The 26,398-nt window shown below is 43.2% G+C and overlaps 1 protein-coding gene across 3 annotated transcripts in view; it reads left to right on the top strand.

The window, feature by feature from the left end:
* The first annotated feature begins 550 nt into the window (after nucleotides 1–550).
* Slc17a6 (solute carrier family 17 member 6) overlaps nucleotides 551–26,398 on the top strand; it is a 40,048-nt gene continuing 14,200 nt past the window's right edge. The window contains exons 1-6 of one of the 3 annotated variants that reach the window (XM_005083219.4): nucleotides 551–1,492; nucleotides 4,154–4,406; nucleotides 5,768–5,886; nucleotides 22,460–22,574; nucleotides 23,678–23,765; nucleotides 24,878–24,964. In XM_005083219.4, the coding sequence (XP_005083276.1) occupies nucleotides 1,407–1,492; nucleotides 4,154–4,406; nucleotides 5,768–5,886; nucleotides 22,460–22,574; nucleotides 23,678–23,765; nucleotides 24,878–24,964 (748 nt within the window). In that variant the 5' untranslated portion in view covers nucleotides 551–1,406. Of the gene's footprint in view, nucleotides 1,493–4,153; nucleotides 4,407–5,767; nucleotides 5,887–5,977; nucleotides 6,110–6,136; nucleotides 6,221–22,459; nucleotides 22,575–23,677; nucleotides 23,766–24,877; nucleotides 24,965–26,398 lie in introns of those variants that run through there. The other 2 variants (XM_021234756.2, XM_021234757.2) reach the window with 2 other exon arrangements.

Here is a 26,398-nt window from a genome sequence, read left to right as displayed (position 1 = left end):
TTGCTGAAAAGTATAAATATAGGCATAAATTTTACCTGTGTGGAGATAAGTCAGTAGTGTGGTGTGTATTAGTTAATTTAAAATAGCTTAGAATTCTGAAGAGTTCATATCCAACTGCCTTTTTTTTTTTACTTAACATAGTGCTATAGGCTTACAGCTGTCATTTTCTTTCTGCTTATCTTCCTTCTCTCTCCCACATCTTCTTCGTCTCCCTTCATTTCTTTCTCTCTACATCCTTTCTTGTTCATCTTAGGGGTGGAATCAAACACACAGGCAATATTATTGTGCATCCAATAAACATAAGCTTTATATCCAAGGGAGACCAGGTGTTCACTTGGATACCACACCGCTGGAAGCTTCTGCAGTGTTGCTTCCCCCCACCATGTTGTCAGAGCTGGTGTGAACAAGTTGACCAAGCAGAGTAACTTGTCAGTGCTTAATACAGCCCCCCTGCCTTGCATAGCCAAATGCAGCCTTCCTCCTGAGAACTCTGCAGACGATGACATCGCCCCACTTGGTTTCCATAGCATCCGCTCCTGAAGAGCCCTAGAAAGGCCCTTGGTCAGGGCGATCCGCCCAGTTCCCCCTAGGAAGTTGGCGAGCAGGCTAGCCAAAAGCAGCAGTCTGGGTTCCTGAACATCCTCTGTCCGTGGTGCTGAAATGCTCAGCTTCGAGGCGCGCAATATAGCGGGCGCGGTCAGCGTTTTTGGAAAGCCTCCCCTGACGCTGCCTAAATCACAGCTGAGTATCTGTTACTCACGCACGTTCACAAAAAGCAGCTAACCTCAGTCTTAATTCGACTCTGCCACTCTGCGGCAAAGCACAGTTACGCCGGCGCGATGGGAGGAGACCACGCTAAGGCAGGAAGCTAACAGCAGCATCGCTCACCTGAGGCCTGGGGAGCTCCCAAGGGTTCTGAGGGCTATGAGCTCTGATGAGCAAAGTCACAGCTTTAGTCTTTTGCTTTTTCCCTAACACAAGGATTCGATGACGTTTCTGGTCCCTCTGATTAACAGCCAGCGGATTTGATTGCAATAATCCTTCAAAACTGGGAATTTACGTTGTTTTTCAGTGAGCTGACTTCCAGAACAGGGGACTCATCAGCACCCGCCCAAATACCACGGCACTGCGCGCGCCCTCGGCCACCGGATCCTCCCCTTCCAATGAGACTTTGTGACTCTGTGTACCAATTCTCCTATTAGGAAACCCGTGGGCTGCATGCAGCTATTCTGTCGTACTCTCTTGCTCTCTCTCCCCTCTCCAATTCACAGCCTTGCTGGAAAGCTCACCTGTGTTTGCTGAGAAGAAAATCCTCTACCTTAACCGACTAAGACTATGAGCAGAACTCGCCTTTCTTAGCCATCACAATTTAAATCTGGCAAGGTTGGACACCAATCTTTATAAGAATGGAGTCGGTAAAACAAAGGATTTTGGCCCCCGGAAAAGAGGGGATAAAGAATTTTGCTGGAAAATCCCTCGGCCAGATCTACAGGTAAGAGAAAGCAACCCCATTCTCACCTGGGGCTCACTGTGACAGAAACTGAAAGGCTATATCTGTAAAGCTTGGTTATTTAGAGAGATGGTGGGATAGTCTTTTTGTTGCTTATTGTTGAACCAAGGCTCCACTAGAAACCTGCTTATGAATGCAAGAATGTGACACTAACTGAACATGTGTGTGTGTGTGTGTGTGTGTGTGTGTAATTTTGTTCCATTACCTGGGTTTTCTCATGTCTTCCAGTCCAGCTCTTAATCCTCCTTTGCTATCCTGAAATGTTCATTCAGTACCTGTTCGGAAAGCCTTCAGGTTTTTTTTTTTTTGCATACAAATTCCCCAAATTAAATACCTTAGATCCAGGCAAGTGAATAACAAACCTCAAACCCCTTTTAAAAATGAATGTCAAAGACTAATGAAAAAAAGAAATCCAGATCTCAGTTGCAAAAACATAGGGAAGACTGTCTCCTGGGAAATTCTGTATTGAATGAAACAGGATCAAAATGTATCAATAGATTATCATTGATGCTTCTCTCTTGAACCCAAAACACTATGTATGTATTTTTTTTGCTATATCTATTTTAGGAATTTATCTCTTATGTGGGAAATGTCATAGTAATTTAAGAACAAAAAGAACTGTAAACTGCAAGATTACTTTGAAAGTAATAGAAAAAATTTGAATGCCATCTTTCTTGTAGTCACTACACTAAGCATACTGTAGTCTTCCTGTCAGGTGTGTTAATATCTTCTATGAATACTACTTTTTTATGATAATATAAGCAAAATAAATGAGATAGCAGACACAGTAGGAAAATGGATTTTGAAAAGGATTCATTTTCACATTTGGAAACTGAAGCCTTGGTTAACCATGAGAATTGTAGCCGAGATGATCAATGTGCATCTCTATTTTTCAAGTGGATTGGTTGGTGGGCTTCAGTAGACACCACCATGAAGCTCTGCGGCAGTAGATGCCGCAGTCCTGCAGCTGCCCAGAGACTGCTGGGAGGTGGGAAATTCAGGTGCAGAGTTCAACTTTGCAAATGCGGGAATACAAAGCCAAGTCAGAAAACATCAAATTCCTTAAATTTCTTCTTTGCAGAAAGAAATGCAGTGTTTCTGCTATTGAGGTTGCATATCTGTGATAAACATCCATGAAGTTTAGTCATGGACACCTTAATGACCCATTCTGCAGTGGAATTTGATAGAATTTGGAAGTTATCTTCAAGTTTCTTGGCAGCCATATTCCAATCTACACATGCCGGGAACTAATGTTAAAATTCCACAGACTTCGTGTGTGTGTGTGTGTGTGTGTGTGTGTGTGTGTGTGTGTGTGTGTGTGTGTAAGCAATGGTGTGCGACTTAAAAGTGGCTACAGGATTGAAGGTAACTACAAGATGGATTGAGAAAATGTTTGCCAATTTTAAGTGAAGGCACTGCTTAAATATCAAAAATACCAGTCTCAATGAGAGATAGCTATCACCTTCTACCCTGTTATTTAAAAAGGAATAGAAATTTTAAGGATGTGGTAGGTAGCAGAACACCACCATGTTTTCACAAGGTCATTCTAGCATTCCAATTCTTTTTTCCTTCACCACTCCTTCCAGGATCAGAATTGATCGAGAAGAGTCAAATCCTGAAATAAAATGATATGATTTTTCCTCTTAGTGGTACAGATGGTGGTGTGGGCACCCCTTGGTAAATCTTGGAATCTCATTTTCTGTGTTTGGAAATGGGCCCGCAATATTTTTCCAGTGTGCTGTAGCTGAGATAGTAATGACGCGAGATTGTGAACGATTAATTATTCATGTTGTAGGAAGGAAGCTGAAGTGTCAGGCGTATGCTGCAGAGGCCTTTGTTTCTAACTGGAGTAAAGAGAGAAGAGAGAGGAAAGAGAGGAGAAAGATGGGGTGGGAGGGAGGGAGAAGGGAGAGAGAGACAGAGAGAGACAGAGACAGAGAGAGAGAGAGAGAGAGAGAGAGAGAGAGAGAGAGAGAGAGAGAGAGAGAGAGAGAGAGAGAGAGAGAGAGAGAGAGAGAGAGAGAGAGAGAGAGAGAGAGCAAGAGCACCCACAAAGATGAGGGAGCGATGAAATGGCACTGGAGAGTGTCTGGCAGGGTAGTCACTGGCCCTGGCTGGAGCGAGGGGAAGTGAGGGGAAGGAAGGAGGAGGTGGTCCTCAAGCAGCTGCACCTGGGCAGAGTTGCCTCTGATCCTGTCAGGCCCTTCCCAAGCCCCTGAGTTGTTTGAAAGGACCCGCAATAGCCTGGATTAAAGCACTAGGAGACCACCGGGTGGCATCCTGCAGGAGACATTCCTCTCCCAACTCTCTCTCCCTTCCACCCTGTGACCTCAAAGTCAGCTCCAAGGGGCCTGTAGGTGAACGGAGACACCGAAAGGTGACAGAACTGGGTTTCACCGAGTTAGGGCTGAGGGCATTAAGGTGTAGGTGCTAATGCCCAGGCCGTAGAATTTCTAAGAATTTAAGAGCTCCTAAGCTCTGCGTTGCCCGCATTCTACCGCCTCAGCAGGAGAGAGGTCAGAGCCCAACTCCCCAGCTTCTGAGGATTGAAGAAACTGAAGCTTAAGGCGTTTTTTGTGCCCCTACACTACCTGGGGGAGGTGCCTAACCACAGGCGTCCTTGCTTCTTAATCTGACGCACAGGGTGCTGGAGAAGAAGCAAGACACCCGGGAGACCATTGAGCTGACAGAGGACGGCAAGCCCCTGGAGGTGCCCGAGAAGAAGGCTCCACTGTGCGACTGCACCTGCTTCGGCCTGCCGCGCCGCTACATCATAGCCATCATGAGCGGCCTCGGCTTCTGCATCTCCTTCGGCATCCGCTGCAACCTGGGCGTGGCCATTGTGGACATGGTCAACAACAGCACCATTCACCGCGGAGGCAAAGTTATCAAGGAGGTGCGCGTTGGACTCCCTCCGCTGGCCACTGACCTGTCTAAGCCCGCTTTCCCCCACTAAAAAGGGAAGGTCTTTTTCCTGTCTAAACCATAGTCCCGCCATTCTAGAAAGGTTCACCAGAGTGCTGTTATCTCCCCTTTTCTCCGTGATCCTGGCCTTTCCCCCCTCATTTGCAAGACATAAAACAGTGTCTAGCTGACTACATTTGTGTAAATAATGACCAGCTGAGAGCTAGCAACGGTAGGTTAGCTCTAAAAAGAAACATTTTTCTTTTACTGGAAAGGTGTAGCGTTATAATGTTCTCCTGGCTTCCTTCAGATCACCACCACCACCCCTCCCCCAGGGGAAAAAAAAACATATTTAGTTACCAAACTAAAACAATCAAATCCGCATATGTATATCAAGGTTTGACCAACCACCTTTGGGAAGAGACTCCAGCTAGGAGAGGACCTGCTATACAGGGGAGTCCGCAGTCACTATCAGTGCACACTGCCTTAGTTGAAGTGTGTATTCCGCAGGGATGTCTGTTGCTGAGGGCAAGCTGAAGGTCACAAATCTTTTTCGGAGAAAGCAGTAAAGCTGCTTGGTTTGGTCGCAGAACTTAGGAACACTCTGAGGAACCGAATTAGAGTCCCTGGGCCCCCTGGAGCCCAGGATACCCAGGAAATTTTCATAGCAAAGGAGAAAAAAAAAGACAATCCCAGTTTCCTGGGCAAGACAAAAGCTTGAACTTTTACAGTAACTTGCAAGCATTTGGCTCCGGTTTCTTGAGACGCCCATCTTGTAATGTGGACCAGTGTGGTCTGGGCGGAGTCAGGCCTAGACATTCGCGCAGCTCTGAAACAGAACCTTAAACAGTGACCTCACCACCACTACATGACTTCTTCAACATCCCTCCCTCCCGGGAGACTGTGTCCAAAACTTTTTGTCCTTTTCCAACCCCTTCTTTTCCCTGCACACATCTGAAGGGGTGCATTCCATCCTGGGAGTCACCCCACTCCTACATTCTTACTCCAACAGCCAGAAGGGCATTAACCAATATTGTTTTTCTGGGAGCCCAAGTGTCTTAGACAGGGCTTCTAAGAGTCCTGCACTAATTGAGGAGGTCTCAGGTTTAGTGACAACAGTCGACTCTGACAGGAAGCCTGGCAGTCCTTACTCCGTTTTAAAAGGAGTCCCTCTCGTCAGAAGCAATTTTATTACGAAACGAAAATTAAGCCCCTGACCTCAGTATCGCAGAAAACACCCTGCGTGTTTGAAGGGTCACGGCGCACAAACCACCGAAAGGGAGTTATGTGCACTGACTCTGTCTCGCCACCTCTGACCTGTTGTTTCTTTGTGATTTCCCTCTATTCCTATAGAAAGCCAAATTCAACTGGGACCCTGAAACCGTGGGGATGATTCACGGCTCGTTCTTCTGGGGCTACATCATCACCCAGATTCCGGGTGGATATATCGCATCGCGGCTGGCTGCCAACCGGTAATGCTGAGGGAGTCTGTGGTTGGGTCTCCCCGCTCGCGTTCGGCGTTCGCACCGTTCTCTCCCGCCCTGGGGAATTTGCAAACTCTCCTGGGGCGTCTCCTTGGCGCTGGACACGCCCTCCCGGCAGCAGCGCTGACGGGGGCGCCTTCCTGGTCTGAAAGGAGTCAGGTTCTTTAAGACCTACGCACAGGAGTTGACAATGCTAGGCCACTCTAAACAGGTTTGTTTGTTAGGGAAGCGGCCCCAGTGTCTTGGAGTAGGGGCGCGTGCGCGCGCGCACGCGGGCGAGCCTGTGTTCGTGTGTTGGATGCTGCAGAAATGGGGCCGTTCTGTAAGTGCACAAGTGGGAGGGGAGGGAAGTACCCAGATAGGTGCCGGGGTGGGTGGTGCGGACCTCCGGCAGCGCACGCCAAAAGCTAGCCCCTGACCTAGCCCATATGGTGTGTGAGCCTGAAGGATTTGTTTCTATGGAGGCAGGCAGGCTCTAGGAGTCTCCGGGTGTGATTCCACCTGTTAATGAGCTCTGTGCTTAGGGGCGGGATTGAGCTGAGCAGCTCAGCTGCGTCCCAGGGCCTCCTGCATTCGGTCTGGCAGCGGTGCCAGGAGCCGAGGTCCCAGCTCCGGCTTTCAGGGGGCACCCCTCCTGCAAGATCCACCTGCAGAGATACCCGCAGCATAAAGACTTGTGGGTGGCGACACCAAGGAGCGGGACATGAGTACCGGAGAATGAGACACGGTTCTGCTTGCTTCACTGAGTGCATTTTAATGAAAACAAAGCTAAATGTCTCTCTCTGGGTCTGAACCCAGAAGGAGCATTGTTGCCCTCCGCGTTCTGCGGTTTACAGATTTCGGGCCTTTTTTCAGACTTCTGGCGTGTATCTCCTCCCCTCCTCCACCACCCTAGCTAAGGTCTTGGGACAAGAAGGCAACCATACCTTCGGGACAGCTCCTAGGCTTCTTTTCTAACTTTCTTCTTCCCAAGGCTCACCTGCATCTCCTGACCGCATTCCCGGGTTTATCCTCTGATTCAGCAGGCAGAGCCTGACCGGTCTCCTGGCCTCCAGCAGAATTCTTGGAATTTCATTTTAGGAGTTCTAGGACGTAGAGTGGAGATTTTAGGAGAGCTGATCAAAAATGTCAAATGGAGAGACTATCTTTTTCAATGTCATCTACAAGGGGTGAGGGCACCCAGCACTCTGACACAGAAGATGGCTTTTTTCTCCCCGGTAAAACGAAATGATATTAAAAAGATTAGTTATGCAAAAGCCCGGTTTTACGGACTTGATAAGGAAAAATTTAGAATTAGGAAGAAATTTTTAAAGAAAACATTAACTTCGTTGACGCTAGTGATTAAGAATCACATAGCAACATTCTGGGTTTTTCAAATCTCTAATAAATGGTTTCTTATTTTTCCCCAAAAATTATTTTTTAAAAAGACATATTTTCCCGAAAGAGACTATAAATATGCATACACGAAATATTTTTAAACCAGGGGAAAATCAATAGGGAATTTGCCAACAAGTGAATAAATAAATAATTCCAAATGATATCGAAAATTCCAACTCGATGTCATTATTACGATAGCCTTGCTGTTTAGAATTGTAACTGTTTCAGTGTTGTGCGCGCCCAAAGCTAAAGGGGTAACAGGCTCCTGCCAGGACAAGGATTCCAACCTTCCCTCTTTGTGACAGCGGAAAAACAGACTTCCCCCTATTTATTTGTTTGTTCATTTATTTTGAGCAAGCTTATTGCTTAAAACGGTGAGCAGCTGACTAGGTAGCTGGGATTCTTTCTTCAAAGTGAAAACTTCGAAGCCTTAGAATTCTAATTTGGATCCAATTCTGGCTACCTTTAAACGTATTTTCAAAAGAGAGACTCTACCTCCAAACGTGATATTTTGACCTTCACTGGCCTGAGATAAGCGTAGTAAAGTGACATGAAGATGCAGATTTAGAGATGCACCTCAGAGTTTTGACATATTCGCTTCTGTTGTATAAAGCAGCAAACCTTCTAACTAAGGGTAAGCTTCCTTTGAAAGTGCGTCGACATTTTCTTTTCTGCTGATAAAAGGCTTACTTGCTCAATAAGAAAAAGCCAAAACCCATCTTAAGGGAAGCTGACCAAAATCATAAATAATGCAGTCACCCAGATGCGTCTGTTTTAAAATGTGTTTTGGATGTTCAGCTGGCGTTAGAAACTGTACGTGGGATTTTGTCCCAGAAAGCTTTCTACACATGGATACATGAGACTCTTGTAGAATGGACTGGAAAAAATGAGTGTCTCCTGTTATTTTCTTTCTCCAGAAATAGCAAAGCACCACGGGGCAGGTCTCTGAGCTTAGAGACTTGCCAGCCTGTTCATTCAGGCTACTCCGTCTCATAGGCTGAGACTCCCCTGGGTCATCCAGGGCTGCTTCTGTTCCCTCTTGCTGTGAAGCGGCTCTTCGGAATTAGTTTGCTAGTGCTGTTAGGAAGGAAGGAGGTATGCTGGCTGGTGACAGCTCCTGGGGCGAGGAGAGCGGGGAGGGCTCCTAACTATGCCCTCTACTCATTTCTCAACGGAAAATAAACAGTACAGTGAACTTCTCCATTTTCTTGATAAGTGAAGACAGCTTTGCTCTTGGTCGGGATTCAGACTCTGGGTCGTTTTATTGATCAAATTCTAAGGATTTTTCTTTCCTGTTCATTAAGAGGAGTTGCTGAGGGAGTCAGGAGGGAAGACATTCAGTTCAATGGAGTACTTGTTACACACACACACACACACACACACACACACACACACACACACCTTTTGTTTTGCCTTGAGGCATATAGTGGGAGGAACCACCTTAAGGCAGATTTTCAAAAGAAGATTCCTTCTAAAATCTGCAATGTTTTAAGATGAGGACATATTTAAAACAGTGATAAAAATGTTAGGGGAAATTAATTTTCTTTTAAATAGGACAGGACACATGGGACCCAGTAATTGAGATGCTTACATATGCAGAGCTACCTAGGACTGTATTTGTCCTGCATCTGGACTATTGTAAGGGGCTGAGCCAAGTGTTTAATTACAGGAACATAACCGGATTTTTTTGCAAGACATAACTAAAGAAGACCAAGGAAATGTGTTAGATACATTTTCAAATTCTTATAACAATATAACTGTACATGCCAATATCATTTAAACACTTTTTAAACATTCCCCTACCTGCTCCCATCCTCTCCATGTCTCACTATACATACCAGCATCATCACAAGACTCTTCTTTTTCTCTAGGCCTAATGCCTTCTTTTCTTTCAATAGGTGTTAGCTACATCATTGCAGAGTCTTATCTGTGCTTCCTTTTTTGCTTGTATTTTCATGGTGATGTTGCTACCATCTTGAAGATTACTGGGCCATGGTGCATATTAGGCTAAAGAAATAAAACAAGACTGTCTCCAAAGTCGAACCTAATAACTTCAAAATCCTGCATGTTACTTAATAACTTCCAGGCACAATGTCTTCCCTCTTTTGCCTTCTTGACAAAACCAAAGTGCCTACTTCATTTTGCTACATAATTGTTGGCTGCTACCATTTGTTACGGACAAAACCTTAAATTAAAGAAAAAAAGAAGAAGGAAGGAAGTAACACTCTATGATCATTGATTTTATTTGTTTTAAAATTCACTTTTGCTGTCAGTTAGGTAAATAAATTGTTTCTATTGTGATAACAACATCCATGTTCATGTGCTATATGTCTACTTTAGGAATTGATTCTCCCAAACTGATTTTTTTAGAATTAAACTATTGTTCACTAAAATTATACAAACCTCATTTGAAAGCATTAAAATAGCTATTTTTAAAATGGAAATTTTAGTCAAACATGTAGAGAGTGCTGGGAATCCTATGCATTTTATCTTTGAGTTCAAATCTTCTGTAAACACATCTGGAGAAATTCATTTAGGTTAGGGTTAGACTTCTGTTTTGAAAACAGCAGTCATTTCCCTCTTCTGTCCTCTAAGAAAGACCAAATCCACAGTTCACCATCTTATCTTCTGCAGGCACTTCTTATCTTTTTAACTTGACTTTTGTTGGAGGGAAAAAAAGGTTTCAATCTTTAAAATGTTCACTTCGCTAAGAGATAGTGAGCTGTACTTCTTGCAACATGGTCTTCTTCTCTGACAGGAGGGCCTGTAAAAGTGGGACATAGTTCATCAGACCCAGCCCTGAGGTCTGGGAGGTGTGATTTCTTCTGCATTGCAAAGGGACCCATCTAGAGATGGGTCCTGCAGTGCAGGAAAACAGGCTAATTCTATAGGGAATGTAATATTGCTGCACACCACTGTGCGCTGTCCATTGTAAACTTTACTTACAGCAGCAGCAGCAGCAGGTTGAGCCATCTGCTCCTTAAATGAAGGACTCCAATCTGTTATGCCCCAAATCCAGGGGATAAATCCATGAATTAAGGATCACAAGCCCAAGGGACCCTTAGATTTGTTTTTTGTTTTCTTTTTGAGCAGAAGACACGCACACTGTGCGTATGTATGTGTTCTCTCTGTGTGTACATATCTGTGTATATGTGTCTGTCTCTCTCTATGTGTTGTTTGTGTCTCTGTGTTTCCAGTGTCTCTAGTGTATGTGTGGGTGTCTGTGTCTGTGTCTGTGTGTGTGTGTGTTTCTCTCTGTATGTATATATCTATGTATATGTGTCTGTCTGTATCTGTGTTTCTTGTGTCTCTAGTGTGTGTATGTGTGTGTGTGAGTGTGTGTGTTGTGTGTCTGTGTCTGTGTCTGGGTGTGTGTGTGTGTTTCTGTATGTATATATCTGTGTATATTTGTCTGTCTGTGTCTATGTGTTTCTTGCGTCTCGTGTGTGTATGCGTGTGTCTGGGTGTGTGGGTCTCTTGGCATCTAACCTCCTTTGCCACAGTGTCACTCTGTTCTTTTCTATGAAGAGGTGGGCTTCATGCTTGACAATGGCTTAGATGAATGGTTGAAATTCTGCAGAAGAAATGAGACAGGCATTTGCTTCCCTACTTACTCATTCATTTGTCCATCTGGGCTGTAAGAAATTTAGAACTTTTACATGCAAAAAAGGGGTGGGTTCTTCCTTGGTATTGTGACTAATATAACTCCATTTATCTTCTTAATATAAAAAGAGACAGTAATACATAGCAAAGAGCTGAAAACACTCGAATATATGCTTTGCAACTCTTTACCAATTTGCATTTTCCTTTATAAAAATAAAATACTGGTCCTGAAATGACAGACTATGGACATCCCCATGGAGGGCCTCACCCTCCCTGGGGAAATGAGGGGATATTGGAGGGGTTGGAGGGAGGGCTTGGGAGGAGGAGGGGAAAAGGAAGAGGGACCTGGGATTGACATGTGAAGCAACCTTGTTTCTAATTTAAATATAAAAATTTAAAAAAGAAAAGAGAAAAAATAAAGTACTTGAGACAGATTTTTCTGACTACCCCAATTCTAAAAAAAATGTTTTGTTAGTTTGAATTTTAGAAAGAGAAAGATGACATTTTTAGCACTAACAACTTCACATTGTCTCAGATCTAGGTCTGAACAATTTCTCCCTCTAAGAAACCAAGTATCAAAGGTACATTCAATTAATATGTCAGAATAAGCTCTGGGAATGAGTTCTCAAGATCTCAAACATACACTGTCACTGTAACCTATGCATCTATGCATGTATGCATCTACTAGTATCCTTTTCTATCATCTGTTTCTATCTTTTACCCAGCTATCAATGACCTACCATCTATCAATATCAATATCAATTTACCATATATCTATCACTTGTCTGTCTGCCTGCCTGCCTGCCTGCCTGCCTGTCTGTCTGTCTGTCTGTCTGTCTGTCTCTGTCTCTCTCTGTCTCTCTCTCTCTCTCTCTCTCTCTCTCTCTACTTACCCTTTCACTGCAGTGTCAACCTCCAGGTGCCGTTTCTCAGCCCTCAGTGAGGAATATTTTCAATCTCTTCTGCAAGAGAAAACTGTTCAGACTTCAGACGTAAGGCTTGCTGCAGGGGACCACCATCCTCGGTAATGGAAGAGGTTTCTAGGTATTCAGGCTTTGGGGGCCAAAGGTTAGCTTTTCTGTCTTACTCACCTAGTAGCCGATCACACATCTAGCTGCTTTGCCATTGTGGGCCTGATAGGTTAGGTATCTGGGGCAATGGAACCTTTTATTATTTTTCCTAACAAAAGAAAATACCCTTTACCACAAGATGAATGATGAAAAGATAGGCTGGAGGGGGAGGAGTCTCTAAGGACTTGCACATGCTGTGCTGACAGAGGCTTTTCTCTCTCTCCATTCTGCAAAACCCTCACCCCTCCCCAGCTCTGATTTCTACATTGCACCATTTTGCCTCTGCAATGCAGCTTCTGGGTGGGGGTAGCTGGGAGGGTTTTGCAAGAAAGTCAGGTAGGCAGCTGGTAGGATAATTCTCCTGCTGCCTTATGCCACCATTGGGGCAGTCTAATTTCTCTGCTGTGAGTGATGAAGTCATTTTTACAACTTAATGATGTACCAAGGGACCCAGAGGGCTGCCTCCAGCCTGTGCAATCTTTTTTTTTTTTTAATATGGGGACAGGCATCAGATGTGACAAAGGGAGGTATACAGGCCCTGATTTGATTAGATTAAATAGATTAAAACCACCCGAATCAGTCTATTCTTGCAAACTCTGCAGGAGGGGATTAGTCCCACACCTGGAGTGAGAACACTTTCTCTTAAGTGACCAGCCCTACCCAAATGGCAGCAAGTTGATTGACTTAGGGAAGACGGATGTCCTCTGCATGGGTGACAGGCCACCAGCTTTCCTGTGTGCAGGGTACATCTTTCTGGGGAGCAGGTGATTCTCCAGGGTGTGGGAGCCAGGAGATCACAGAAACATGTATAACTGAGAAATTTACATCTCCCTCCTGGCAGCCGAGGTGCGTGCTATTCATGAATGATTGTGCATGTTGCGGGTATTGTTTGCATCTCCAAAGTTTCTATTCTCCTTAGAGGCACAGTGTCCCCTCTCATATTTCACAAGCCAGTCCGGCACATGTCTGTAGAACGTATGATAATTTCTTGCATAAGAGAAAGTGGAATGTGGGGGAGGGACTGGGATGAGTTGGGGAAGGAATATGGTCAAAATGTTTCCTATGAAATTCTCAAAAACTTAACGCATTTTTTTAAAGGAGAAACAACAGTAGTGTGTGTTTGTGTGCCTGTGTCGGTGTGTGTTCATGTGTATAACATGGCAGTGAAACTTGATAGACACCAGTTCTTCACTTGAAAGAACCCATTTTCTCTGTGTAATTTGAGCTAGGAAACAGTGAGAAAACCATATAATTTACTATTTTGGAAAACAACTTCAATAAGCAAATGCCCCTCATTTTATGTCATAAATTCTCATATTGTTCTTTCAAAAAGTTAAGAGCACACATAGGTTTCTAATGCTTTTGTAGAGCAATGAAAATAGTAGATTATACATTAGTTTATACATTTCGCTCCATTTTGCTCCTCTTCAATTTCTCACAGCTTTATCTGCTCACAACCTTGTGTGGGCTTCTGTGTTAGAAGCTAGCTGTGGGCTATTAAAAAGAAGTCAAAACAACACAAACTGTCTACTTTATATTCATCTCACTACTTCCCATGATATTTAAGAAATGTATTTAGTAAAGAAAATGCTTTAGTTAATTGTTGAAATGTACACCTTATTGGAAGCTTTTATTTACAGTTTAGAGAATTCCAGTACATATTTAAATATATGATAGTAACATGAATACATTTTTACATGCTATGGAGAAATAACTTTTACAATTCAAAAACTAAAAATGAGCCAAACTAACAAACATTTATTTCAGGTAAATTTTCTTACTTTTAGAAAATACTTTTAATATGAAGTTGAATATTTCCTTTTCTGTTCATTCTTCACCCTCACATGGAGAAAAACACAGTCAACCTTAAATTAGTTTCTTCATTAAAAAGGACAACCAAGCAAATAAAAAGAGAGCTAAAACCTAGACTATAAATATAAATTCAAATTCAAATATGTAATTGGTTAGTCATATTATCTTAACATTTTTCTGGAACACAAATTCATTAAAGTGTACTTACATAAACTATCTTGTTTCATGTTGTTAAATGCATTTGACAAACATTGAAAGCACACCTTAGAGGAGGAATTTAAAAACACCAGGATTGTGAAAGTCAATACACGAGTGTTGCAAACCTGTACCTGGGCCTGAAGATGCCTGGCAGTTATGCCACTTAATGTAAACAATGAAGAAGGAAAGGAACTTTACAGTCGAATAAAAGCATAACAAGAATTTAGCTCCCTAGCTGGAGAGACAGATGACCAGAAGTATCAGCACTTGATGTTCCAGAAGAACACCTGGGTTCAGCTCCCAGCACCCACACTAGGCACATGAAGAAGACTGTAATCCCAGCTTCAGGTCATCTGATTGCCTCTAAGAGCCCCTGCACACATGCCGTAAACTCCCATAGGCACACACACTTAAAAATAATACATACATTCCTTTTTAAAAAGAACCTAGCTTTCAGCAAAAACAAGGAAGGGGGAAGTTAGCTCCTCTCAGTTGAAGCTAAGAGCTTTGGGAAGCAGAGCCAGTGAGTGTGTCCACAGAATTTTTCATGGGTGTGACTGGCTGCCTAGCAGCAGGATTTACCACTTTCTACACAGTGGAGGGCTACAGGAGAGAAGGAAGGGGAAGGAAGGAGGTTTACAAACCGTCTTCCTCGTTGCTATGCTTCCTCCCAGAGGAGCGCGTTGAGTTAGAGGCAAATACAACTGCACACATCACTTCACTGTGTGTATTCCTGTCTTCCTTCCTCACATGGCTTCGTGTGAAGAGCATCTTGGCACTTCATTTGCTCAGGAAATAAATGATCATAGAATCAGCTGAGTTACTTTCCCCAGTACAACCAAAGAGTAAGGGGTGAGCCAGGTGTGACCCCAGGAGGTCCGATTACAAAAGATGTTCTTTTCTAAGCACACTTTTCCTATTAACTTAATTATTGTTGCTGCTATTGTTTTAAAACAGGAACTCAGTGTGTAGATCAGGCTGGCTTTGAACTCAAAAAGATCCTTCTGCCTCTGCTGCCAGAGTGTCGGATTAAAGGCTTGTGTCATCATACCCAGTTTATATGGTGTGTGTGTGTGTGTGTTCATGTGCATGAGTGAAGGTGTATGTATACCACAGTTTGGGTGTGGTCAGGGGACAACCTTGGATGTCAGTCCTTACCCTCTACATAATTTGGGACAGAATCTCTTTGTTGTCACATCTGTTCACATAAAGCTACTGGCCCACAAGCCATGAGGCATTCTCCTGTCTCACTATAGGCACAATTTCTGAGGCCTACTACCTGGATTTTCTGGGCCTGGAGATTTGAATTCAGACTTTAATGCTTGTACTTTTTTGTGCTGTTGTTTATTTTCAAGATTGGGTTTCTCTGTGTAGTCCTGGCTGTCTGGGAACTTACTCTGTAGACCAGGCTGGCCTTGAACTCACAGAGATCAGCTTGACAGATACAGAGACAGAGACAGAGACAGACAGAGGAAGGGGATTGAAATTAAGGCAGGTAGATAGTTACAGAGCTCTATCCACTTTCTAATATCATTACTTACTCCCCATCATGTATGTTTGAGGGACTATGGGGCATAGATTAATAAATAGACTAATGGATATCAATCAATCCAGTGTTACTTAATGGGAGATAGGATTCCCATGGCATTTGTTCCATGCACTTTAAGCTTCTAGAACTTCAGTATGACACGAAGCCACTGTGCATTTTGCAGTCACTGAGATAGCATTATCTAATTGGGGTAAAGCTGATATGGACAAAATGGGGTTGAGGAATGAGAATTCTCTGCACAGCATCGTCCTCCTCCACAACACATTCGTTTAATCTTCATGGTGGTCCCTTGCCTGGAACTTTAATGTTTCCATTTACAGGTAAGAAGTGAGACCTAGAAGTGTCAGTGATGACCACTCGCCCAGGGCCATCCTCTGTAGGAAACTAGTTTGTATTTGAATTTTCTTGCTGTAACTCTCGAATTTATGTTCTTTTAAAAAAGATTTATTTGCTTTTATTTGTGTACATACATACCTACAAGGGCTAGAAATGCTGGTTGATCCCCTGGAACTGGAGTTACCATGCTTGTAAGCACCAACGTGGATGCTGGTGCTGAGTGAACTCAACTCCTCTGGAAGGACACCAAGTGCTCTTTACCACTGAATTGTGTCTCCAGCCCTACTAGTTATGTTTTTATTTAAATTAGAAACATGCATGCTTCACATGTCAATCCCAGCTCCCTCTCCCTTCACCAGTCCCTTCACCAGTCTCCTCCCCCCAGCCCAATCCCCACATAATTCCCCAGGGTGGGTGAGGCCCTCCTTGGGGGGATCTCCAGAGTTTATCATTTCACCCAGGGCAGAACCTAGGCCCTTCCCAGGCTGAGAGAGCATCCCTCCATGTGGAATGGGCTCCCAAAATTCATTTATATGCCACGATGAACACGAGTCTACTACCCAAGGCCCCAGAGATTTCTGAGGCCTCCTCACTGACACTACATTCATGGAATCTGGATCAGTCCCCTATTGGTGTCTTAGCCATCAGTCTGGGGTTCAAGAGCTCCCCCTTGTCCAGTCAGCTGTCTTTGTGGGTTTCAACAGCGTGGTTTTGACCCCTTTGCTCATCACCCCTCCATCTCTGTCACTGGGTTCCAGGGGGTCAGTTCAGTGTTTAGCTGTGAGTATCTGTCTCTGTTTCCATCAGTCACTGGATGAAGGTTCTAGGATGTCATATAAGGAAGTCATCAACCTTATCATCAAAGAGGGGCTATTAATGTAGTCTCTCCGCTATTGCTTAGCTTGCTAGTTGGTGTTATCCTTGTAGATCTCTGGAAATCTCCCTAGTGTCAGCTCTCTCCTCACACCTATAATGACTCCAACCATTATGATATCTCTCATCCTGGTCTCCTCTATTCTTACCCCGACTCAACTTTCCTGCTCCCCCATGTCTTCTTCTACCCTCCTCTTATTCCCCTCTCTTTTTCCTGGTTCCCTCTCCCCTCCCCCGATGTTCCCAATCTGCTCAGGAGATCTTGTCTGTTTCCACTTCTCTGGGGTATAAGCATCTCTCTTGGGAACCTCTCTGTTTCCCAGACTCACTGGCTCTGGGATTGTACCAGCCCCATTTTTAATTGGCACAGGTCAGGCTATATAAATGCCTGAAGCAAAACGTGCTTGCTATTCAGCCATTCTGAATAGCAAAATCGGGCTGAAAACTTTAGTTCTTGACCCTCTTTTACTCTATGCTAATCTTGCATCTTGAAGATATCTCAGTTGGTAGTGCTTACTGCATGCATCAGGACCTGTGCTGGATCCCCACACTCCATGTGAAAATACTAGGCGTAGTGGTAGGCTCTCGTAATCCTGGCACTGGGGAGGCAGAGGCAGGTGGATTGCTCCAGCCTTCTTGTTGGCCAGCTGGCCTGGCTTCCACGGTGAATTCTAGGCTCCTTCTTTCTCACGGAACATATAGATGGCTCCTGTAGAATGACACCCAAGGTTGTTCTCTAGCATCTGTCACAATGGACACCTGCATGCACAGACACCCAAACACACAAACATGATGTCTTTCATTCCAGCATGTACTTCTGGTTTCCTTTGTTTCTGCCCCCTGCGAAGAAATAAAGCCCCATACTGTAGACCTTCCACTAATAGACCCCCCTCCTTTGTGATGACTGGGGTTACCCAATACTGTTAAAGCAGTGAACCTCCAGGCAGAGCCAGCAAGATGACTGGGATTCTGAGGGGTGCAGTTCTCAGGTCTGCACAATTCCCACTGAGTCTGAAACTGGTCCTCAGAATGTAGTTTAGCAAGCCAGAGTGTAGACTCCACAGTGCCAAACTGTCCTTGGTTTGTAACTTCTTTCCTCAGTCAGCTCTTTGCCTTCCATTTCTTTCTTGCAATCTAGAAGTTCTTTACAAGAGGTCAACTGTGTTTTTTAGTGACCTGCCCTGACATGATAGTGACGTGAAGATGTTCTTAGAACTCCAGCAGGGACAGTTCTCTGTGTGTGTGTGGTGGGGCAGGGGGCCTGCTAGATTCGGATTCTCACTCCACACTTCTGCTGCTACCATCTTCCTCTCAATGAGACTGTTGCCTTTCAAAGGTTTTTTTTAACTTCTCCTTGGCTTCTGGCGCTTCTAGTATTGGCGCATCACTGCTGCTCTTACGACACAACTGAGTTCAGTATACTGTGTACATTGTGTGTAGCACTTCTGCTTTGAAGACAGTGAACCTTGCACAAGCTGCTTTATGTCTGTCTCTTAGTGACAATGGCCAAGGCGACTTTTTAACCCAGGCCCTGGTTTGAAGCCAACATTCTTAACCATGGCACAGTGCTGTTCCTTTTATTTTAATCGCTATACAGTTCCTTTTTATTTACTTGAAGGTGATTGTTGAGTACACATTAATTTCACAAAAACGTGGTTATTGCTATGAATTTCCGTACACGCATCCAATGTGCTTTGATGTTACCCAGCTTGCCTTCTACCTCTGCCTTCCTTTTTTTCCTTAAAGTCCTTTCCTTGTTATGCTTTCAACTCTTCCATACATTTTATTTTTATTCCTTCATGGTTCTTTGAGAATTTTGCATAGCGTGCTTCAATCCTGTTTATCCTCTTTCCCCTAATGTCTTTCCAGTTCCACTCTCCTTTCCACGGCTAACGACACCAAAAGAAAACCACCTTTGTGTTCTCTTTCCCCCAACCCACTGAGTCCCGCTGGTGCTACCCACAGGTATCCAGCCTTCCCCCTAGAGTGTGGTTAACCCATCAAGGGCTACATCTTTAAGGAAAATTGTCCCTTTCCAGCAGCTACCAAGTGACAATAGTTCCTCAGTTAAGGATGGGACTGCATGACCAACCCTACCCGACCCTCGCCCCCATGCTAGAATTTTGTCTGTCTCAAGCTTGCAAAGGTTTTGTGCATGCTGGCATAATTGCTATATAGAACTACCCTGTTGTTTTTTGCGAAACATCATTTCCTTGTAGTTATCCACTACAGCAATTCTTCTAAAGTTTTGTTTCCACATAGTTGAAAACCTGTAGCTGGTGCCTGCTTCCACATGTCTGCCTGCCTTGCTTTTCTTAGTGTGTTCCATTTTCATCTATTATTTTCCTATAAGACACATCATTTTGCTTTTCTTTATGGCTGAGTAATGTGCCAATGTGTATATATCATATTTTCTTTCATCTTGCTTTTGTTAGTGGGCGTGTGGACTAATGTGAATCTTGGCTGTCATGACTAGTTATGGTAAACACATATGTGTTTTGCATGCTGCCATCATTTCCTTCAGGTCTATGGTCAGGAGTGGCATGAGGTGCGATTCTTGTTACAGTCAGGGAATCAGAGGCCAAAGAGATTATCAGTTTCCCTGCCATACATATATCAAGTGATAAAGACAGCATATTACAAAAATTATTTGCTATATGTATGCCAGCCTTAATCCCCTATCCCAACTGTCAGTGGGCTTGACCATTTGCTTCTGTGGTGTGAAAATTTGATCATTTTTGACCTCCTGCGTCATGTATCTCCTACCCTGCAATTTTAGTAAGCTGTGCACTCATCTCGCCTTAGGGACTTAATCATCTCTCATCCAGTATGATCCTTCCAAATCCTTGTCACTTCTGTGTTGTGATGGCCTTGATCAGACCCCAAGCCTCAGTCCTATCCATGTTCGTCAGTCCTCTCCAGTCGCCATCTGCTCTGTTTTCCTCAGCTCCTTAATATCCTGTACTACACATTCAGCCATCTTCAGTAATGTCCTCTTTTCTGGTCCAGCCATGTATCCTATAGTGACATGTCAGTCAAAGACAGGCTACCTACTGCTCAGTTATGTTGCCTAGAGCTGTAGCCATTCTTCATCTGCATAGATGTGTTCTCCGTTTGCAGGATGACACCAAACCAAGTAGTTCTCAGGTGGCATCCATTAAGCCAGGTACCACATAGTGTATACACAACACATAACACATTATGTATGGCTGTCCATAGTCCAAGCACTTCCAGTCTTCCAGTTTTTGTGACCCTGTGATTCATTCCTTTCTTTTTGTAATTTCTTTCTTTTTTGTTGTATTTCTCTCCAACACCCTGCTAGAAGACTTTCCAGTGAAAGCTAGAAGACTTTCCAGTGAAAGCTTGGCTTCCTGGTCACCCTCAATAGAGTGTGTTTTCCACTTGTGTTTCTGGATTCCTTGTTTTTATCTTTCCCTCTCCTGGTGCACGATGGGTCTTCCTTATGCTTCTTCTTCTTCTTCTTCTTCTTCTTCTTCTTCTTCTTCTTCTTCTTCTTCTTCTTCTTCTTCTTCTTCTTCTTCTTCTTCTTTTTTGGTTTTTCGAGACTGGGTTTCTCTGTATTGTTTTGGAGGCTGTCCTGGAACTCTCTCTGTAGACGAGGCTGGCCTAGAACTCACAGAGATCCTCCTGCCTCTGCCTCCTGAGTGCTGGGATTTAAGGCATGCACCACCACCATCTGGCCTTCCTTATGCTTCTTGAATATCAGTAATATCCTTAGCAAAGTAGCAAGGGCCTAGGTTCAAATTTCTTCTCCATTGCTTGCTGTTTTCTTGACCAGTCTTGCCCAGGCACTTTCCTTATTTGTGAAATGGGAAGATGAACATGAAGTCTAACTCAGCCAGTTAGTTCCTCAGAAGGTTAGCTGAGATCATAGAGTTGGAATGCATAGCAAGCTCTCTGAAAATCTCCCTTCCCTATCTGAGCACAATACACTCAGTCAAACAAGGGTTTGAAGTAGCGTAAACAGGTGATCCATGAGTGGAAAAGCTTCTTTACTCCTGGCAGAGTGACAAGAGGATGCATAAAGGCTTTCCACACAGGTAAGAATCACGCTGCTTCAAAATTTAATTACTTTGATATAATTTGCACTGTAATTGTCCAAAATTAAATAAGACCCTAATCTCGTTTACCTACTCAGTTAGAATAGAGTCAGTGTACTTTCAGAAGCAATGGCAATGATCAGAATGACAGTGGGGAATTCATAACTTACAAGCATCCAGAGACTGTCGTGTGTTTATGAATTAGAAACCCTACAGGCTAAAGGTGGACTGTGTAGTAAAGAACATATGCAAAGATCGTGTTCTTATGTATAATATGGGTGAACTAATAACTGTGTTGCTGTGACCTTTAGTGGTTGTGGGGTTACAGCCCACAGGTCTTAGCATGGTTTCCCTCAAATAAGCTTTCATTAAATTTAGCTCTGATTGTGGTTGGCAGTCAACAATAGTTCATAACCAATTCCACTTTGGGGATGATTCTATCTGCTAAATGATATTTGGTATTCTGTTAGGGTTGAGAGAGATAATGCCATTGGTGTATGTTGGGTAAAGTTCAAGGATGGAATTAGAGATCACTTCATGCATAAACCAAGATCCTACAACTGAGGGTTGTCCCCCACAGGATGTCAGTAGTCCAGAAGTTGAGACTCAACGACAGCACCATTTTAAAGCTCTTCCCAATAGAAAGAGGCTTATGGCAGGAAGCTATATTCATAGAAAGTAAATTTAATCCAAATTATCCCCAAAATAGCTACAAGAAGACAAATGTGCTCCCCCTCCAATCTTAGCATACCATATCATCTTTGACTCCAAAAGGAACATGTCTATTCAGCAGCCATGGCTGTTCATAGAGGGGCCAGTATGTTCATGAGGCGGGGCATCCTATCTCCAGCGAGGAGGAAAGCAGGGCAGATGTGGCTGCACATTTTCAAGAATATTATCTGCCCATTGCTCTTTGCCTGAAAGAAAGAGAGTTGCTCTTTCCCAGGCCTTCATGAACTCATTTATCAAGTTTCAGTAGCAGGTTAATACTCATTATGGCTCCTTCAGAAACTCAAGTTGTTAACTGTTATACTGAATACACCTCTGGAAAAATCATAACATCTATGAGGTGACCCATCCAGACTGAACCAAAAGGTCCGAGTGTGACCTGGTAAAACTTTGGGAAGAATGTTTCCTCAAAACTTTTTTGCATGGCATCAGTTCTGACACTCTTATGGAGGATGTATTTTTATTCCTTAGAATGAAAATTATGGACGCTTTCAAAAATGATTAAATTAAGTTAGAATCTTACTTGCAAAATGAAAAAATCTTTAACATTTTTATTTCCAATTGTTTCTTAAGTTGTTGGGGATATATGATTCTGTGGGTATCCTTCAGACAGAATCTGTGTTCCTTTGGATCCCATAATGAAGAAAAAAGGGTAAAAAAAATTGACATTGGTACACTGTTGTGAGATCTAACCTTGTGATGTCTGGAGCAGAAACTATGGTTGCCTTTGGCCAATTCTTCTGTTTCTTGCACATAAATAATGTACAACTTTAAGGTAATTCAAGGACCCATCTATGACAGCTAGGCAATCCACATAAGAATTATTTTATTCTTTTCGGAGAACATCTACTTTAAGACGGGTGTAGTTTTTCTTTACCGCTTCGGTTGACCTGAGTAGTAGTGTGTTGTCTGAGTCATGCTGAGTCACACATCTTCCTATCTCTGTCTTCCAGGGTCTTTGGGGCTGCAATACTGCTCACCTCTACTCTCAATATGCTGATCCCGTCAGCAGCCAGAGTGCATTATGGATGCGTCATCTTTGTTAGGATATTGCAGGGGCTTGTGGAGGTAGGAACTACGGGGTGGCATCATTTCAAGTTTGGATGAAACTGGGGCTGCAAGTTTATCTTTGTCTTCATGGATAAATAGATATTAACTGTACTGCATATTGTTAAAATAAAAATTGAAGCACTGGGAATGTAAGGTGATCAACGTATTTGGGGCTCAAATCCAGGGCTCCATGCATGCATTCTAAACAGGCATCCCTAGGACTTAAAATTACTTTTGGAAAGATTAATTTTTGAAACATTTTTATTATGTGTAGGTGTGCATGCCTGCATGTGGGTATGTACAGGTGGGGGCAGGTGCCAGAGGAGGCCAGAGATATTAGATACCCTGCAGCTGGAGTCATAGACTGTTGTGGGTCGATGCAGGGGACCAAACTGAGGTTCAACTTAATTGCTGAGCCATCTCTCCAGTCCCCTTGAGAATTTTAAGTCTTTGTTTTCCATTAATACACTGAGGTGTTTTGTTTAGCATATTCATGGTCATGTAACCATCCAATTGGTTCTTGATGTAGTATCCTGAAGACGTTGAAAGAATGTCATTTAAAAACCCAAGTTTGACCTATAAACTGTTCCTTTTCTACCTGGAGTGTCATGGTAATAGAAAAGTAACATAACTATAAAAACACTGAGAGGATTCTTCTTTGTTTCAAAAAGGAAAAAAATACAATAGAGTCAAAAGTATAGAAAAGGCTAGTTGTTGTTAATGTCAATTTCTAGATGTCTGAACTCCTATTTAGGGTCCTTGTATTTGGGGACCACTCAATGGCCTTACAAAGGGTATCCAAATTTCACCAAGTGTTTAGAATCAAAGGTAAACAAACCAACTGGTAGACAATCTTATCTTCTGCTTTAATAAAGAGAAAATTAGAGAGACAACCCTGATGGGTGGAACATCTGAAGAGGCTCTGTGCAGTCATGGTCTGGGTAAAATATCTCAAATAGAAGTTCATGGATTCAGTAACAACTTGTTGGTAACAGGCTCCCCCACCCCACTGCTATACCATTTGATTAGAGTCAGGCAGTAGGGGGTGGGGAGGTGGGGAGTTGGGGGGTTGAGGGTGGGGCCTTGTATTCTAAGTGCTCCTGTTTGTTTTTCCAATACAGGGTGTCACCTATCCAGCCTGCCATGGAATATGGAGCAAGTGGGCCCCTCCTTTGGAGAGGAGTCGGCTTGCTACCACGTCCTTTTGTGGTGAGCATTGTGTAGCTGTGGTGGGCTAACACCGTAAATCCATTTACAAAAGTGTCTGTTTTTTAACCACTATTTTAATTCTGTAATTCTCAATGGCATCTTTAAGCCAGCTTTTCTTTGTGCTTTATATTGTTTTAGAAGTTGGACCATTTTCAAATATAGTAATTGGTAGCTTTATTCTTATTTTTTCTACTTTTTTATTTTTGAGATAGCTGTGAAGAACTGGCCTGAGACTCCCTATTTAGACCAGGCTGCCCTTGTACTCACAAAGATCTGCTGAGATGAAAAGGCATGTGCCACTATGCCTGGTTACCTTAAAACAAAATTTTTTGAGCCCCAGATAGTCAGGCAAGAAAAGTTCCATTCTAAATCAGACCAAGAGACAACAAAAATTCACTTTAAAATTCAGAGCTACTGCAAATAATCCACCAATAATAAATTATCAGCAATGTTATTATTTGTAGATGCTGAATTTCTTAATAGTAAGGCTTATATCATAGACTTCAAATTTTGCAGATTTTGTCATTATCCGAGATACTGTTTTCACAATCATTTTTGATGATTTTAAATAAAATCAGAAAACACCATGCAAAAATAAATCTTGTAGTACAAAACAATATATGCCTTCCTAAAAAGATCTGTTTATTTTTATCTGATCTGTTGGAGTGTTTGTCTGCATGTACATAAGGGCACCATCTATGTGCCTAGTGTCCTCAGAGGCCAGAAAAGAGCACCATATCCCCTGGAATTGGAGTTATAGATAGTTGTGAGTCACTGTGTGGGGTCTGGGAACAGAACACAGGTCCTCTATAAGAGCAGTAAGTGCTCTTACTCATCTCTCAGTCCACACCCAGCTACAGCTCTTTAAGTCTCTTATGTCCTATCCATTCAGGTGTGATCCGAGGCATGGTCCTGTGGTTTTGCATGGGGATGTAGGGTGGATATAAGTTTGGTAGAAGTAGTGTGTGTGTGTGTGTGTGTGTGTGTGTGTGTGTGTGTGTGTGTGTGTGTGTGAAGCTGCTGTATGTATTTGTGTGAACCAGTCCTGGCACTTGTGAAGAGAAAACTTGGGTTGCTCTCACTCACTTTCTCCTCCGTCCCTTCCCCTCTAGGTTCCTATGCTGGAGCAGTCATTGCGATGCCCTTAGCTGGCATCCTTGTGCAATACACTGGATGGTCTTCAGTATTTTATGTATATGGTATGTCACATTTGTTTGCAATAGAGTTATGTAGAGGCTAAGATGAACACGGTAGCTTACAACGTACAATTTATTTACTTTCTCATCATAAAAACTATATTCTGAAGCGAGAGAAGAAGGCTTTTACCTGTTACTTCCCCTTCATTGCTGTCTCTTGTGCTAAAGAACAACCGTGTTGATTACTGATAATATAGCAAGTGATATTATAATAACCGATAAACTTGTGATTGTGCGGGGAGTAAGAGGCTCCTACTCAAAAGCTGCTGAGGGGTAAGGAGCTAGCCCCAACTCAGCTCTCTTTCTTGATTCTGACTCCTCAAGCTGAGTGGATGTGGGTAGCAGGAGGATGGTGGTCCTCCTGCTAACTCATCGGTCAGTTTTGATACAGTGTCAGTGATAACCAGTCACAGAAATTAAGGCCTACTGAGTCTGGTTGCCTCCGAGTTTGGTCACATCTGCACCATGGTGTAGTGTTCTCAAAATGGCAAATTCATCTTCCTAGAGAATGTTGACAGATATTGCTTCATAATGAGGGCTCTTTGGGCAGTGAAGAGCCCATTGACAGGATTTTGGGTCTGTGAATGTTCTGCAGTATAAGCCATGTATGTATTTGCCCGTGTGTGTGGGTGTGTGTGTGAGCATCATTGCATGTGATGGCATGTGTATGAAGGAGAGAGGACCACGTGCAGAACTCAGTTCTTTCCTTCCACCACGTGTATTCTGGGAACAGAACTCAGATGTGATAGAAAGTGTTCTCACCTGCCATGTCTCTGGGCCCCTAGAGAGAACTTTTTCATTAGGTTTTCACAAGGGTCTGTGACTCAACACAGTTTGTACTGTGTATGGCTACTTGCTACCCTGGTTTGGTTTAGTATGTGACTTACTTGACGATATGATGGGACTCTAAAGTTGTAGATACACCTCAAATGTTAGTTGTTTCTTTACAGAAAAAGAAGTTTTCTAAATAGAGAAAGAGAGGGTATGGGGTTGGGTTGGTGGGAAAGCGAGGAAGATCTGGGAGGAGTTGGGAGAGTGGAGACTATGATGGAGTGGAGAAGATGTAAGAAAAATTATTGTCAATAAAAACATATTTTAAGTAAGTCATTAGGTTTCATTAAATCTCATTTATTATTTATCATTGGTAATGAATCAAAGGACAAGAATTAGATATCTGAAATACCATACAGAGGATGCTTGCTTGCTCTCTGCGACAAATATTGGATCTTGAACAACGCATTCCATTGTTGTTTCAAAAGATAATGTGATAAAACTTGGACAGTAGAGACAATGGAAGAAAGTAATACCTACACAACACCAAGTGGCACAGGACACACAACATGAATCGGGTTCATGGTAGTGATACAGAGTAGCATGCAGGACATGTAGGATGAGTTCAGCGAGCAGTTAGAGACAAACTCAACCAGCACACCAGAA

This window comes from Mesocricetus auratus, unplaced genomic scaffold (genome assembly GCF_017639785.1).
Source record: "Mesocricetus auratus isolate SY011 unplaced genomic scaffold, BCM_Maur_2.0 Super-Scaffold_100030, whole genome shotgun sequence".
In the NCBI taxonomy this organism is placed as follows: Eukaryota; Metazoa; Chordata; class Mammalia; order Rodentia; family Cricetidae; genus Mesocricetus; species Mesocricetus auratus.
This window is presented reverse-complemented; position numbering and strand designations above follow the sequence as displayed.